Source organism: Salvia splendens, chromosome 7 (genome assembly GCF_004379255.2).
Source record: "Salvia splendens isolate huo1 chromosome 7, SspV2, whole genome shotgun sequence".
Classification (NCBI taxonomy): Eukaryota; Viridiplantae; Streptophyta; class Magnoliopsida; order Lamiales; family Lamiaceae; genus Salvia; species Salvia splendens.
Genome location: NC_056038.1, coordinates 3,984,368 through 3,998,240, shown reverse-complemented (window position 1 = coordinate 3,998,240; position 13,873 = coordinate 3,984,368). Strand labels below are relative to the sequence as shown.

The 13,873-nt window shown below is 38.4% G+C and overlaps 4 protein-coding genes across 5 annotated transcripts; 2 read left to right on the top strand and 2 right to left on the bottom strand.

Annotated features, from left to right (window-relative positions):
- Positions 1-53: 53 nt before the first annotated feature.
- LOC121742032 (AP-3 complex subunit sigma-like) lies at positions 54-2,685 on the bottom strand. The gene is made up of 7 exons (XM_042135045.1): positions 2,568-2,685; positions 2,412-2,454; positions 2,263-2,324; positions 2,065-2,161; positions 876-946; positions 629-720; positions 54-391 (listed from the first exon to the last, which is right to left on the bottom strand). The coding sequence occupies exons 1-7, from the start codon at positions 2,634-2,636 to the stop codon at positions 337-339; spliced, it is 489 nt and encodes a 162-aa protein (XP_041990979.1). The 5' UTR covers positions 2,637-2,685; the 3' UTR covers positions 54-336.
- Positions 2,686-2,758: 73 nt separating this feature from the next.
- LOC121742031 (peptidyl-prolyl cis-trans isomerase FKBP16-4, chloroplastic-like) lies at positions 2,759-4,785 on the top strand. Of its 2 annotated transcripts, none has more exons than XM_042135043.1 (9): positions 2,759-3,071; positions 3,343-3,398; positions 3,475-3,530; positions 3,768-3,825; positions 3,961-4,035; positions 4,105-4,194; positions 4,276-4,353; positions 4,439-4,469; positions 4,547-4,785. In XM_042135043.1, exons 1-9 carry the CDS (start codon positions 2,873-2,875, stop codon positions 4,663-4,665), a joined length of 762 nt encoding a protein of 253 aa, XP_041990977.1. In that variant the 5' UTR covers positions 2,759-2,872; the 3' UTR covers positions 4,666-4,785. The 2 variants fall into 2 exon arrangements, with proteins under 2 accessions (XP_041990977.1, XP_041990978.1); XM_042135044.1 differs by having other exon boundaries at positions 2,782-3,071; positions 4,429-4,469.
- Positions 4,769-6,861, bottom strand: LOC121742028 (BTB/POZ domain-containing protein At3g05675-like). The gene is made up of 2 exons (XM_042135040.1): positions 5,494-6,861; positions 4,769-5,271 (listed from the first exon to the last, which is right to left on the bottom strand). Exons 1-2 carry the CDS (start codon positions 6,844-6,846, stop codon positions 4,993-4,995), a joined length of 1,632 nt encoding a protein of 543 aa, XP_041990974.1. The 5' UTR covers positions 6,847-6,861; the 3' UTR covers positions 4,769-4,992.
- A 3,209-nt stretch (positions 6,862-10,070) lies between these two features.
- On the top strand, positions 10,071-13,795 carry LOC121742030 (probable receptor-like serine/threonine-protein kinase At4g34500). Its single transcript, XM_042135042.1, has 7 exons — positions 10,071-10,810; positions 11,820-11,924; positions 12,017-12,139; positions 12,425-12,595; positions 12,677-12,806; positions 12,881-13,090; positions 13,290-13,795. Exons 1-7 carry the CDS (start codon positions 10,275-10,277, stop codon positions 13,362-13,364), a joined length of 1,350 nt encoding a protein of 449 aa, XP_041990976.1. The 5' UTR covers positions 10,071-10,274; the 3' UTR covers positions 13,365-13,795.
- The last annotated feature ends 78 nt before the right edge of the window (positions 13,796-13,873 follow it).

Here is a 13,873-nt window from a genome sequence, read left to right as displayed (position 1 = left end):
TTTGTTTCTTCTGTTTTATTTTACTTTATTTATTTGGGGTACGACTGTAAGAGTAAAATAAAATAAAAATATTCTTTTTCATCTAGAAAGAAAAGGACATTGTACACATCACAAAACTAAAAGAATGAGCGAGACGGATCAATTAACTATACAAAAGCAAGAACTAATGCCATTCGAGAATTCTGTTGAAGGTATGATCATGTCAAATGTTCGTTCTAAAAAGAAGAGGATTTTATCAATCAGCATCAACACAGGTTGATTTCCAATATCATTTGCGAAAAAAGGGTTGTGGATGATATCTTTAGTCTTCAAAATACTACGAAAGATCAGTTGCTATCATCTCTGCCAACCAGGAATAGATGGAATCATCGAATTGACATTCTTTTCCAACCTGCATAAAATAATCCGGTTATACCTTCATCCACACACACAGACACACATCGTTATTGAAGTATTAGTAATAATAGTCTCAAACAAATTTAAAGATGAGAAGGGATATAAATAGGTGGAAAAGAAGCATAGTAGACGGTTAAGACACAGGCGCTTTCAGGTTGGGGGCGATGAACTAAGACCCTACGGCGCAGCAGGGATGCCTATTGCAATACTACACGCACGCGCACACACACACCTTGAGATTGCATCAACTGCATTGACCACCTCTTCAGAACTTGTTTCAAGCACTTGTCCACCTAATATGATTTCATCTAAAATCATATGGATCTGAAGAACAAATCGCGCTGGAAATGAGCAAATTTGCTATAACAGCATGAATTTAAATAACTAAACAATCGTAAAGCTTGTTACAGCAGATGTAATAAGCAGTGAGCCAAAGTGACATGTTTGAAAGCACTGGTATTGCTAGGAAAGGAATCTACCTTGTAAAAATTGAACACTATGTGAAGCTCGCATACCTCTTTGAAACAATTGTTCAATGTCTCCACAAATACTGTATTAGTTCAAAGATGTTAAAAATATTAGACATAACAAGAAACAGCACAATAGATGAGTTTCCACATGCAAAAAATTACAGGTACATTTCTTTTCTATCAACTCCATAAGAATCTAGTGATTCGGACATGGAACATATAACTAAATGGAAGTACAATAACTATAAACATAACATGATTAAAGGCAAAAGAATGTACTCCAAGAAAAGCCACCATTCCCTCTCAAAGCATAGACATATTTAGGCGACCCTGAGAACAATAGTGCTCCCTCTGTCCGTGAATAGGAGTCCTGCTTTTCCATTTTAGTTTGTCCGCGAATAGGAGTCCCGTTTCGTTTTCACTATAAATGGTAATAGGCCCCACATTTCACTAACTCATTCCACTCACTTTTTATTTAAAACTAAGGAGTATATGTAAGTGGGACTTATATACCACTAACTTTTTTCCACCCACTTTTATTAACACTTCTTAAAACCCGTACCGAAAAGAAATGAACTCCTATTCGCGAATGGAGGGAGTATATGTTAAGACAAGGCAAATACAACTATTCATCAATTTCTGTTGGCAGTGAATGCTTAGAATATATGAGATGATGAATAAGACTGACAGTCTGACTAACCTCACCATAACGAAGAGATGATTTCATATCGTCTCAGTTACAGAACAAGTATGATATTGCTGTGAGACTAGTATTCACTTTACCAAAGAATTCATTCCGGGTTCAGAACACGCACCACCTAAAGACTCCATTCCTCGAACCTTATTATAAGTATCTACCAGTAAGACAACTACTCTCTACCATAGGGGTGTTGGGTTTATGTCATTGTCGTGCTTTTTCATCTTCAACATACAATAAACATACAAGTAGCATAATCTTGAACTATGTATCGAAAACAACATTTCCATGCCGTGTTCGTGTGCTTTACAAGTCATGCATTGCTTGGTCTAACACATCTTTTATCACTAAAATTCGTGCTAAATACGGTCTCATGTCAAGGATTGCCACAGTAACAGATAGTCCTAGTTATGCAGAAGTTCTGTAAAAATATGGTAGCTAGAGTCTCGAGAATCAAAGAAAAAAAAAACCAGGTACCATAAATTCAACTTGGAAGAATACCTTGCATCAGATCCATCATTGCTAGCTCATTTTCGGATTTGTCGAATATGAAGACAAAGTAGAGTGTTGCAAAAGTTTTATAAACAAGCCACACATTCTGCAAATTGATCAAACACGCCATTTCAAAAATCAAACCACACACATGATCTCATAAATTTAAAAAACAAGCAATTCAAAATCCCCAATCCTAAAACTCACCGGCCCGAAAAGAGAATCTGCTTTAACGAAATTACTCACGTTCTCTGCTCTACTGCATAAAACTGCACGCATTGATCTATGATTTCACTCCTCGTACCGAAAATTGAAAATCAGAAATTTATTTTTAATTGAAAAGAAACACGACTGACTTCTGTAAATGCTCCGAACCAGCTCCTGCTGCTTCTCCGGCGGCTAATGAAGCAAATAAAATGAAAAAATTCCAGCTGGCAATCACAATTAACAGATCTAATGGTTCAAAAATGGAACCATAATTATAGGTTAATTGGAGGATAAATGAGGCAAACCTGAAATTCATAGAATTTGATGAGGCGAGGCTTGCCTTGATCGTTCATTACGATCACTCCTCGTATCATTTTCGTCACCGATTTTATGCGACTTCACTGCTGTTTTTGTGTACGAGTCGGATCAAGAGAAGGCCGCGCGCGTTAAAATCAAGAGTCGTGTTTTGTATATCAACGATATATGCAGATGAGTTAATTATGACTGGGCATTTTATGTCAAATGAGAAATTGTGGCTAGAAATGGTTACGATATAATCCCTTCACTCTGCAAATCATAACTGCTTTTGCTTAACTGACAACAAAGGGTAATGGAACTCTCTCTCCTTCATCATCCACTCAAGCCCATCTTCTCCTACCACTCTCTCTCGTCTTCTTCGACAAAGAGACGCTCTTACACGAATACGACGTCGTCGTGTTGCCGCTGTTCATCGCCATCTTCGGAGACCTCTGTCCAGAAATTGCATTTGGAGGGGCGGAGGGCGCTGCTGAGCTCTCTTCTTGCTGCAAGTTAGCATTTTTTATATCCCCTTTGGCTTAATATTCTTGGTTTCACTATTTGATCGAGGGAATTGTGATTTTATGTATTCGTGATCTAATCGAATTAAGTATTGGGCATTTGAATGATAGAAATCTTCCCCATTCAAAATTCGGTTGGTTTTGACAGAGGAGTTTTTAGCTAATTGATTTCATCTCTCAGTGTAGTATAGGATTCTTTCTCCTAGAATTTTTATATGGCATTCTAAATTAACAAGTTATTTCATTTTTAATGATTTATCAGCTGCTGGGATTTCGTTATGTGAAGCAGCTGGTGCAGTGAGCACAAGTAGAAGAGCTGTGAGCCATTTTCATATTTTTACCCCAAAAAATGTTATTCTGAGTTTGGTTACAGTAAATTTTTTATATGCTGCAGCTGAGAGGAGCAAAAGTTCCTGAAAGTGAATTCAAAACCCTCCCAAATGGTCTGAAGTTAGTACTACATGATAACATCTCTCAGATTCTTCCTTTTACTAATATTGATTTTAACTATTGCTTATATAGTTCAGAGAACACGGGTTTATATCGATGTTAATCTGAATTTGGGCACTTCTGTATCCTATGATCACAGCTTCAACTTGTATATTTATGGTTTCTGTGTTATGGCATTATCAATATATTATAGCAAGGCATCAGTTGGTGTATTTGATGATAGGCTTGAATTTGTAGGTACTATGATTTGAAGGTGGGAGACGGACTCGAAGCTGTCAAGGGATCTCGGGTTGCAGTATGACTGTGGCACAGTAAATTTTAATATCTAAATACATGGATTTGCAAATGTTGGATTCTGTATGTTCGATTTAAATCTGTTGTTGTAATGAAGGGAAACTCAGTGTTGTGGTAAATGCATTGCGTTTGTTAGGTGCATTACGTAGCCAAGTGGAAAGGCATCACGTTTATGACGAGCAGACAAGGCATGGGAGTTGGTGGTGGAACGGTAAGTAAGGATGTTTGAGTTGGTGTGTGTGATTGAGGATGGAGTATTACGATTAATGTTGTGTTGTAGCCGTATGGATTTGATGTTGGTCAATCCGAGAGAGGAGCGGTTCTTAAAGGATTGGACTTGGGAGTTGAAGGCATGCGTGTCGGTGGCCAGGTGAGTGAGTGAGACTCGATCAGATCAATCCCCCACGTGCTTCAAATTCGACTACTCAGTGTTAGCTTGTGTTGGATGCAGAGACTGCTGATTGTACCTCCGGAGCTAGCATATGGAAGTAAGGGTGTGCAGGAAATTCCTCCCAATGCAACCATTGAGGTACTGGTATTCCATGTCTCTACTACTACACTTCTTTGAGCCAAATATAGGAAATTACTTGCGAATTTTATGCAGCTTGACGTAGAGTTGTTGGCGATCAAACAGAACCCGTTCGGGTATGCAGTTCCTCCAAATATGTTTTTCTTCTCATTTGATGCAACAGTGTTTCATATTGTGATTTTGTGTGGTGCAGGTCGGCCGTTAAGATTGTTGAAGGATGATTTCACTATCAATGGATACTCGGATTTTAATCTTCGTTTTCATGTCTATTCATCTACTCTTGATTCTTGCAGAGTATACATGAGAATGTAATAGATATTCGTATCTAAAAAGTGTGGATGAAATTCGATCGTATAAATGTCGCTCACAATCGATTCATTGTTCAACTGATATTATCGAGTTCAAAGAAAACAAGTAGCACATTAACTGCAACTTCATCATTTGTTTCTTCTAAGTTATAGCAACATCCATTCTCAAACATATACATGGCCAGCAAATGCACAGCAGTTCGTCACAGACATGAAAAAGAAGACGACTCCTGCCTTACTGCAACTTTCAAAGGGAAAAAAGATGGCAATAGTCTATTTACAAAGCTTCCGTGGTAAGCGAAGGATCCCCTCCTACCAAGACCCAAAACCTTTACCCGGAAAGATCTGCCTGTGCGGGTCTGTTGGCACGACGAAACCAAGTAGTAAACGCATCCACCAAGTGAGGGCAGTCATCAATGTTCCGAGTTGAGAAGCTAAGACACTGCTGCAACAATTCCTGTGAATCTGATATAGGGAGAGTCGATATGATCCTCAAAAATATGTCTTCCAGCTCCACATACAGCGACATACTGTTCGACCCCATGATCGGTACCCTCTCTTTGCAGATAATCAACACCGGCAGCCAATCCCTCACTAGCTTCATCCTAACCTGCATAACCCCACCATGAACAATCAAATTCTACTCTTCAACCTTAAACAATGAAATCCCATTTCTTAGCCATTTTAAGATCACAGTTCTGTCTCAAATTCTCAATGAAATACCATCAAAATAAAATACCAGCTGAGGAAACGTACATTGATACATAAACATCGATACATATGGATTGAATATTCACACCAAACATGAACATAAAAGCATCAAAATGGTAACCTGTCTTGCAGCCAAGATATTCCCCGTGACGACTGCACTAGCAAGCCGGCAAGTGCAGCGAAGCACTACAGAGGGTAGTCCCGGAAAGAAAGCACGCCATAGATCATCGAGAAACGCCCTCCTCAAATCCGCCGTGAGCGATGCCTGCTCGCTCCATGCCTTCACGGCTGTATCCGCCACTCTCAGCTCAATCATCCTCTCCACCAGCCACAGAACGTGCTTCAAATTAGTCATCGCCGTGTGCAAATTCAGCCTCTGGATAACCTCCGTCTCATCGTGGCTGCCTCTGAAGTCCGGACTCGAGTACTCCTCCAACGACTGCTTCACGACTCTCAAACTCTTGTCGAACGCCGCATCGAGAACTTTCCTCGCAGTCTCCCTCGACGAGAAGTCCCTCAGCAGCTTTGCGACGAACGCCTTCGCGAAGGCCATGTTCGAATTGCTGTGGATTGCGGAGAGGATCAATCCGTGAAGCATTTCCTCGGATGAATCATTTTTCAGTGGAGAAACTCTGGCGAGGAGCTCTTTTGATTCTTCCTCACTCAGTAGAGGAATCAAACTTAAGATCCTCTTTTCATCCTCTTCCGACCACGGCACTGCCTCGATGAATCTCACACAAGCTTTAACGCAATCTTCAAACAACAATTCAAGCGCGATCGGGAGCAAATCAAGCGCGGTCGACAGGTTATCAATCGCAAACAACAAATCATCAGAGTAGAGGAGTTTGAGCACTGTCACGTAGTCATCCATAGAATCATAAACAGCCGGAATACGATGAGTAATACGATGGGTTTTGAAGCAATTCTCTTCATCCATCGACGAAGCCGCGTCGCTCTTCTGCTGCCAGCGGTCGGAGAGAAGCGCAGCGAAGTATTTCGATCGGCGAAGAACTCGTGAGTGCAAATAGATCTGAGTCTCGGGGGAAGCAATCGAGCTCGATTCGGAGAAAGCATCGTCGCAATCGAATGAAGAAGACGGCTGATGGTCGAGGCGGAGAGCGAGGACGACGTCTGCGGTGGACTGATCGTTGAAATCAGCGGCGGAGGAGGACGGGGAGAAGTGGAATAGAGAATGGGAGGCGGTGCGGCGGAGGAGAGGCGGTTTGCGAGGCCTTTCGGTTAGGGATTCGTCGGATAAATCGATGATAGCGAGAGTGGAGGGGAGGCAGGTGCTGCTGCTGCTGCTGACGCGCTGCTTCTTCTTCGGCGCATTGACGGCCGCGCCGGCGTCATCGGCCGTCGACATTGAGAGGGAGAGAGAAAACGGTTTAGCGATTGTGGTGAGGACGAAATCGATAATTCGAGAGGAATTGAGAAATGAGAATATTGATGCAAGTGGGCCATGGCCGTTCATTTGGTGCGTGATTGTGTGCCCGTGCCCAGGGGTGATTTTGGTATTTCATGTTTTCATTTCTTAGGAAGTAATGTTGTTGTGGATAAGGATCACCACGTATGCAAGTATACTCTAGGGCTGACAATTTTTGACATGCCACGATAATCCGACATGAATTCGCACGAAATTATTGGGTTGGGGTAAAGTCTTATTGGGTCCGTGTCCTTATAGGGTTGACCCATTAAGAACCCGATAATTTCGGGTTGGGTGCGGGTTGAATGCGGGTCGGATACAGATAACCCATTAAGAAATAATAATATTATTTTTATTATTATTTTAAAAAATATGTATATTAATTTAATTTTTAATTTCTTGTAAATTAGGTTTAAATAGTATAAAATGAATTTTAATAGTGTAAATTAGGTTGAAAAATAAGGTTTAATCGTGTAATATCATGTTTTAATCGTTTAATATCTGGTTCGGGTCGTTATCGTGTCGTGTCAACCCATATTATATCGTGTCGATAATAGGTTCGTGTCGAGTGCCGGTCGTGTTCGGATTTGAATGTAGCAGGTCGGGTTCGTGTTCGGATTTACAATTTCCTTAACAGGTCGGGTTCGGGTTAGGCCTTATTGGGTTGGGGGTGTTAGACCTGATAACGACCCAATCCGCACGATTTGTCAGCCCTGGTATACTCCCTTCCTCTGTATGTCACATAAATTAGGTGAAAGAGAGAAATTTTAGAAAATTTTATTTTATGCTGTAAGTGATCATGAGAAAATATATATTTATATTAATGTGAGAAATAATTTTTATAAAATAATATATAATATGTTGTTTTAGAATAAATTATTAAAAGAAAGTGGCATTTTTTATATACTCTCGGTCCCATATTAAGTGCGAAGTCAGTAGATGTCCATAGATTAAGAAAATAGGAGTAATACACATTGGATTAAAAATAAATGATGAGAAGATAAAATAGCTAAATAAAAATAAAATAAAATAAAATTGAAGGAATAGTAAAATAAATAATTTAAAGAAAGAGTAAAAATATTTTTTCTTAAAAGTAGCCATATATCAATAAAACAAAAAAGAAAGAGAAAAGTGTAATGTCGCTCAGACACTAGCACAAAGCCCATGATTTTAGAATCATTTGGGCTATGTGAATCTCGACAGAGTTGGGCCATGTGAATAATTTGGATTAGTCTTTACATATAAGAAATGATGTTAACCATAATTAAATCAACCCATTAGTTGTACTAATTTAACCCTACACTTATTGGGAACTCTGTTTAGTGTCAACGTGCCATTTTTTTATGATGATCAATAATGATTCCTCATTTATCCCATGATGATTCAACCATGATCTATTGGTTAGAGGAGAAACGTCTTACTAACTAAGTTGTGTTTCACAGTTAACATATTAAATCGGGTGTGAACGTTTGACCTATATAAAACTCTAGTGAAATTAAAATTTGAGACCTTTGATTGCAAGAATAACCCATTTAGTCAATAGGACATTAATCTTAATATAGGGAACAAATTTAACCCTATACTTGCTTAAAGTATAAGTGTTCAATTAAGTAAAACTTAGGGTGGTTGAATTATTGGTGTTGTTAAGTGAAGATTAATCAAAGTTGGTAGTATATATGTGTCATTACATTGTTTTTTTCGCTCCGTTTGCCCAACTTATATCAATTTGGATCTTTGTACATTCAAGAGTAGCCTAATATTTTTGGTTTTATTAAAGGAAACAATGTTACATTTTGTCATGGTTTCGGTCAAGGGTTCTTCTTTTCAATTATTATCCTGCCTATTAGTATTTAAATATTGATTGATGAAAGTAAGGAAGCAAATTATTTTCTAAAAAATTCTCCTATATTTATGTGGTATGCGACGACTTTGGGAATTGATATGATTGCTACATGATTATAGCTTACGTGCTAGAGAAATGGCTCATTAATTTCAAACTTGTTTATCATTCCATAACATTCTTATCAACTAATATAAATAAAATTATTTTAGCAGACACTACAAATTTTAATGTAAAATTAATAAAATGAGAGAGTAATATAGAGAATATAAAGTATTATTAGTGAAATAGTTTTAATGGGCTAATAAAAATGAAAAAAATAAGGATATGTAATTTACACTATTAACGAAAAATCTTAATTATATTAGTAGTACTTGTAAATCCGACATTAATAATTTGTCACACACGTAAGTGTGTAGTATTGTTACATACTAATGGATGGGGTCATGAAATGGACGTGTGCAATGCATGGATTCAAATAGCCATAAGTTGAAAAAAGAGAGCGCCCAATACTTCAATTTTTATATTTTTGGTAATTTTTAAGAACATAGTTTTACGTGTGCGTTACTTCGCCTCCAATAATTTTCTCCCTTTCTTTTGTTTGTTTCGATATGATATTATTATATTTATATAAAGATTTTATGGCTCTGTCTTTAAAGGAGCCCAGGTTACAATTAAAATCATCCTTTCTTGGTTATGATGATGCGGTACGTGACAAGATGACAAAAATCATATTATTGATTGATGATTTTGCTTATCTGTCACATATTATGTTGCAACTAATGAAAATATCTTCCATTTTTCTCTCACCGATATTATAGTTTTGAGGGTTTTATTAGATTCCAAATGAAAAACAAACTAAGCGAAGTACTCTTTCCATCTCATAATAGATGTCACATTTGCGTTTTTAGTTTGTCCCACAAGATGTCACATTTGCGTTTTTGTAAAAAAATTATCTCTCACATTAATATAAAAATTATATTTTATCTCTCCATTTAATATATAAAACAAAACCTCATAAAATCCCATATCATCCCACAAGTGTGACGACTTGAAAATTCATTTATTCTTTCTCATCGAAAATATAGTTTTGAGAGTTTTATTAGATTCCAAAACAAAACAACATATTCATGCTTTAAAATTAAAACTTTTTTAAAACGATGCGAGTGTACATAATAATTGGTCAATTAAATAGGAGATAGAAAGAAAAAAATGATTGATATAAGTCCCATTCTATTAGAGATAATTCTTTATCCTAAAATACAAGTAATAAAATAATAATAGTAACTGAAATGAAACGTTGCAATAGAGAATTGCAGGGGTAGAACGGTCAAACTGGTCACCATCTTAACGGTCGGAGGGCGACGATCCGTTTCGAAATATTTATCTTCCCCAAAATACCCCTTTCTTTGTCTTCAATTCTCGTAACTCACAATTTTAGTTGGTATCCGTTGTATGGCATTGTTGCCCACTCCATCAGCTTAGTTAACCTCAACAATGGCTGCCACTTTTTCCATTTCCCACTCAAGTTCTCCAACCACATTTTCGCAGTTTTCATCTTAAATTCTACTCCAATCATCATTCACTAACACATGCCTCTCACCCCACCCCTCGCACATCAATCTCTCCCCAGCAAATGGATGATTCCGGTAGCCCTACCGCCGGCGGAATTTTCACTCAGAAAACTCCGATTCTCGAACAGAAACTCTTCATCGTCATAATCGCTACAGTCGTGATCGTGCTCGCTGCTATTTGCCTAATTCTCCTGTTCCTCCGCAATCGGAGCTCAAAGCGGCTCAACATTGGCTCGAACAAGAGCTCCGGAATTCCGCCGCCGGTTTCTAGTAAGACCGGCGATGAGAGGGAGGCGGATCGGAGGCAGGTGAAGAGTGAGACGGACAAGGTGTTTGTGATCGGGGGCGTTTCGCAGGGTTTGGATGCGGAGTCGGATAGCAAGGAGTCGAGCACGACGCGGAGCGAGTCCTCGCCGGCGTCGACTGACGGTTTGGGGAGCTCTGGGTGGGGGCGGTGGTACAGCATGAGAGAGCTGCAGATTGCGACGAATCAGTTCTCGAGTCAAAATGTGATTGGAGAAGGTGGTTATGGAATTGTTTATCGTGGGGTTTTGCAGGATGGTTCCGTGATTGCGGTGAAAAAACTTCTGAACAAGAAGTAAGTCTTCTTCTGTACCTCATTTCGAGCTCGAAATAGGGGTTCAGGGCTGTGATATGAGAATTAGGGTGTATATTTATGGATCAGCGTGCATGTTTGCTCTGTTTATGCATTTCATTTCAGTAATTAAGATTAATTAGGATGTTCTCTTGGAAATTATGTGTTCCAATGGGGAATTCGTTGATTCGATGTTGATTGCTTTGTGGGTGAATATTAGTTAGTCATTTCGGAGTAGGGATTAAAAGAAAAAAAAACAAAGTAATCGGTAGCCTTTATTTCTTTAGCTCTTCTTTTTCTTGGATCTATTCTATAGGTAAGCTTTAGAGTTTAGAGTCTTTAGACTAATCTTTTTTTCCTTTAATTATTTTCATTCAGCTCTTTAATATCGTTATGCTACTTTATCTTATCCAGATTAACTTTTTCTTTTTATGCTTTCTCAGTTTAGATACCGTTGGTTGTATCTCTGATCCCTTTATTGGGATATTTTCTTTGCTAATCGAACGAGTGCTGTTTATTTGGCATAGTGAAATTAGGTAGATTATGTCTGAGAGTTTGGATGTACAGAGGATTGTAATTTAAGAAGGTTTTATCATATTTAATCAGTTTTAGCAACATGGTCGAATTTCTCCTGGGAATGTCAGATGTTTAAGACTCATGACACCAATATCAAACGAAATTGAAAGATAAATACTATAACTGTGGAGTCGCCATCATGTTGACGTAAAAAATATAGTACTACTTCGTTATGAGTTGTCAAGGGCATTGCATCCAGCCACACGCCCATGACTCAAATATGTTGCATAGTATTACGATGAGGATCCCCATAATTTCTTTAATTGATGACTGATCTTAACAAGGGATGCATAATATGATATTGGCCCCAAGGGTAGCACTGCCACCTTAATCTTCAGTTTTAATCTTTAATTAATGCAACACATGTTCTTTCATCACTCTTCCTGAAGCATGCCACTGTATACAACTTTAACACTTTCTGGTCATTTCTCAACAGGGGTCAGGCAGAGAAAGAGTTTACAGTGGAGGTTGAAGCTATTGGGAAAGTAAAGCACAAGAACCTCGTGAGTCTCCTAGGTTATTGTGCTGAAGGAGCTCAAAGGTATATGCCTCAATTTCATTTGATTTTTTTCTGTTAACATAGAATTGGTTTTTCTTCACTTGTTTGTTGCTGATCATTTTTGGTGCAATCAGGTTGCTGGTCTATGAGTACATTGACAATGGCAACTTGGAGCAGTGGTTACATGGCAATGTGAGGCCAGTTAGTCCGCTGACTTGGGAGATCCGCATGAAAATTGCCATTGGGACAGCTAGAGGGTGAGGCGTTATCCCAATTTCATTCTAAAATATTGATATGCTTCACCTAAGTGATTGATTGGTGTAATATTTCTCATTGTTATGCTGCTTTTGGGGTAGTATTTCTTTTGGGGTGTGCTGCTTTTTGATTCTCTTATCTACATCTACGCTCTACTGTTGTGTTTGTTTTGACAAGAAAATGATTATCTATGCTCCGATAGTTCTTTTGAGCATCTCATGAGATGCAGATGCTCAGTTACTTCTTTATGTACTTGCTATTGAATTTCTGAATGTTGGTTGTTGCAGACTAGCATACTTACATGAAGGATTAGAGCCCAAAGTTGTCCATCGGGATGTAAAATCCAGCAACATTCTACTAGACAGGAAATGGAACCCAAAAGTGTCAGACTTTGGACTCGCCAAGTTATTGGGACCTGAGAAAAGCTATGTGACTACACGAGTGATGGGAACATTCGGGTTTGTTCTGTTTCTCTTCATTCTCCTCAAAGCAGAGGACTGGAAAGAGGAAGGCATGTAACTTTTATTTACATATTGCAGATATGTCTCCCCTGACTATGCAAGCACTGGTATGCTCAATGAGGGGAGCGATGTATACAGCTTTGGAATTCTACTCATGGAAATAATAACCGGAAGGAGCCCAGTAGACTATTCAAGACCGCCAGGAGAGGTGAAGAAAATCTATCTTTGAACTCGCTTTACTTGCTGAAAAAGTAGTAACAAGTTCCAACTCTCAACTTTCAGATGAACTTGGTAGATTGGTTCAAAGGGATGGTATCAAGTCGGCGTAGCGAAGAGATTACTGACCCACTGATGGCTGTTCCTCCTCCCCCAAGAGCACTCAAGAGAATACTACTGCTTTGCCTCCGATGTATAGACTTGGATGCCATCAAACGTCCTAAGATGGGTCAGATTGTACACATGCTTGAGGCTGATGAATTTCCTTTCCGCGTGGTAAGTTAACATTTTGCAATATCTCACTTGTTAGCGAAGTAATTTACAAGACTTGAAACAACAATTCAAGAAAGGTGAACAACATAAGGAAATACAGACACCAAAGTTGCTGATTCTGTGTTTAGAATATTGATCCCAAACTATTGTTTGTATTGTGTTTCTCCGCGGTATGAGCCTAGCTAACCTTTTATGCATGCAGGAGCCTCGTCCGGTTCGTGATACAGCATCTCTTCAGGCTCAAGTATCAAGCAGTAATAGAGCTAAGGGAAGATGATTAGTTTTGTTCATATATTATTGTCTTAATGTGTGTATACATATTAAAGTGCAGAGGATGACTGAACTTCTGTGTAGAACAACAGTTTATTCTTTCTTCACCAGTCACATACTCCCTCCGTCCCTCTGTAGTAGAGGCGTTTCATTTTCAGCACTCGTTTCGGAAAAATGATAATAAATAATTAAAATAGAGAAAATATAAAATAAGAGAAAGAATAATATAGAGAAGACTCAACTATATTATTCTCTTTTTTATTTTACTTTCTCTCCCCTTTAACTATTTATTATAATTTTTCGAAAACGAGTGTTCTAAATGAAACACATCTACTACAAAGGGACGGAGGGAGTATCATTTAAATGAGGTTGTAAATATATATAGGCTTCATATGTTTTAGCTTCACAATATTTCAACTGAATATGTTCCTTTTCCTATATTTGTGTATATCATCATATTCTTCTGGCTATTAAAGCACCATGCAAAGATTAGAATAAAACACTATCATCAAAAGC

Bases quoted from the DNA above. Each gene is read 5' to 3' on its own strand.
- LOC121742030 (XM_042135042.1), top strand. From the start codon at position 10,275: ATGGATGATTCCGGTAGCCCTACCGCCGGCGGAATTTTCACTCAGAAA. The intron at 12,596-12,676 runs GTTTGTTCTGTT...TACATATTGCAG, and splicing joins CGAGTGATGGGAACATTCGG to ATATGTCTCCCCTGACTATG. The intron at 13,091-13,289 runs GTAAGTTAACAT...TTATGCATGCAG, and splicing joins ATGAATTTCCTTTCCGCGTG to GAGCCTCGTCCGGTTCGTGA.
- LOC121742032 (XM_042135045.1), bottom strand. From the start codon at position 2,636: ATGATACGAGGAGTGATCGTAATGAACGATCAAGGCAAGCCTCGCCTC. The intron at 2,325-2,411 runs GTCAGTCGTGTT...CAATGCGTGCAG, and splicing joins GGTTCGGAGCATTTACAGAA to TTTTATGCAGTAGAGCAGAG. The intron at 2,162-2,262 runs GTGAGTTTTAGG...ATCAATTTGCAG, and splicing joins CAGATTCTCTTTTCGGGCCG to AATGTGTGGCTTGTTTATAA.
- LOC121742031 (XM_042135043.1), top strand. From the start codon at position 2,873: ATGGAACTCTCTCTCCTTCATCATCCACTCAAGCCCATCTTCTCCTAC. The intron at 3,072-3,342 runs GTTAGCATTTTT...ATGATTTATCAG, and splicing joins GAGCTCTCTTCTTGCTGCAA to CTGCTGGGATTTCGTTATGT. The intron at 4,036-4,104 runs GTAAGTAAGGAT...GTTGTGTTGTAG, and splicing joins TGGGAGTTGGTGGTGGAACG to CCGTATGGATTTGATGTTGG.
- LOC121742028 (XM_042135040.1), bottom strand. From the start codon at position 6,846: ATGAACGGCCATGGCCCACTTGCATCAATATTCTCATTTCTCAATTCC. The intron at 5,272-5,493 runs GTTACCATTTTG...GGGGTTATGCAG, and splicing joins ATATCTTGGCTGCAAGACAG to GTTAGGATGAAGCTAGTGAG.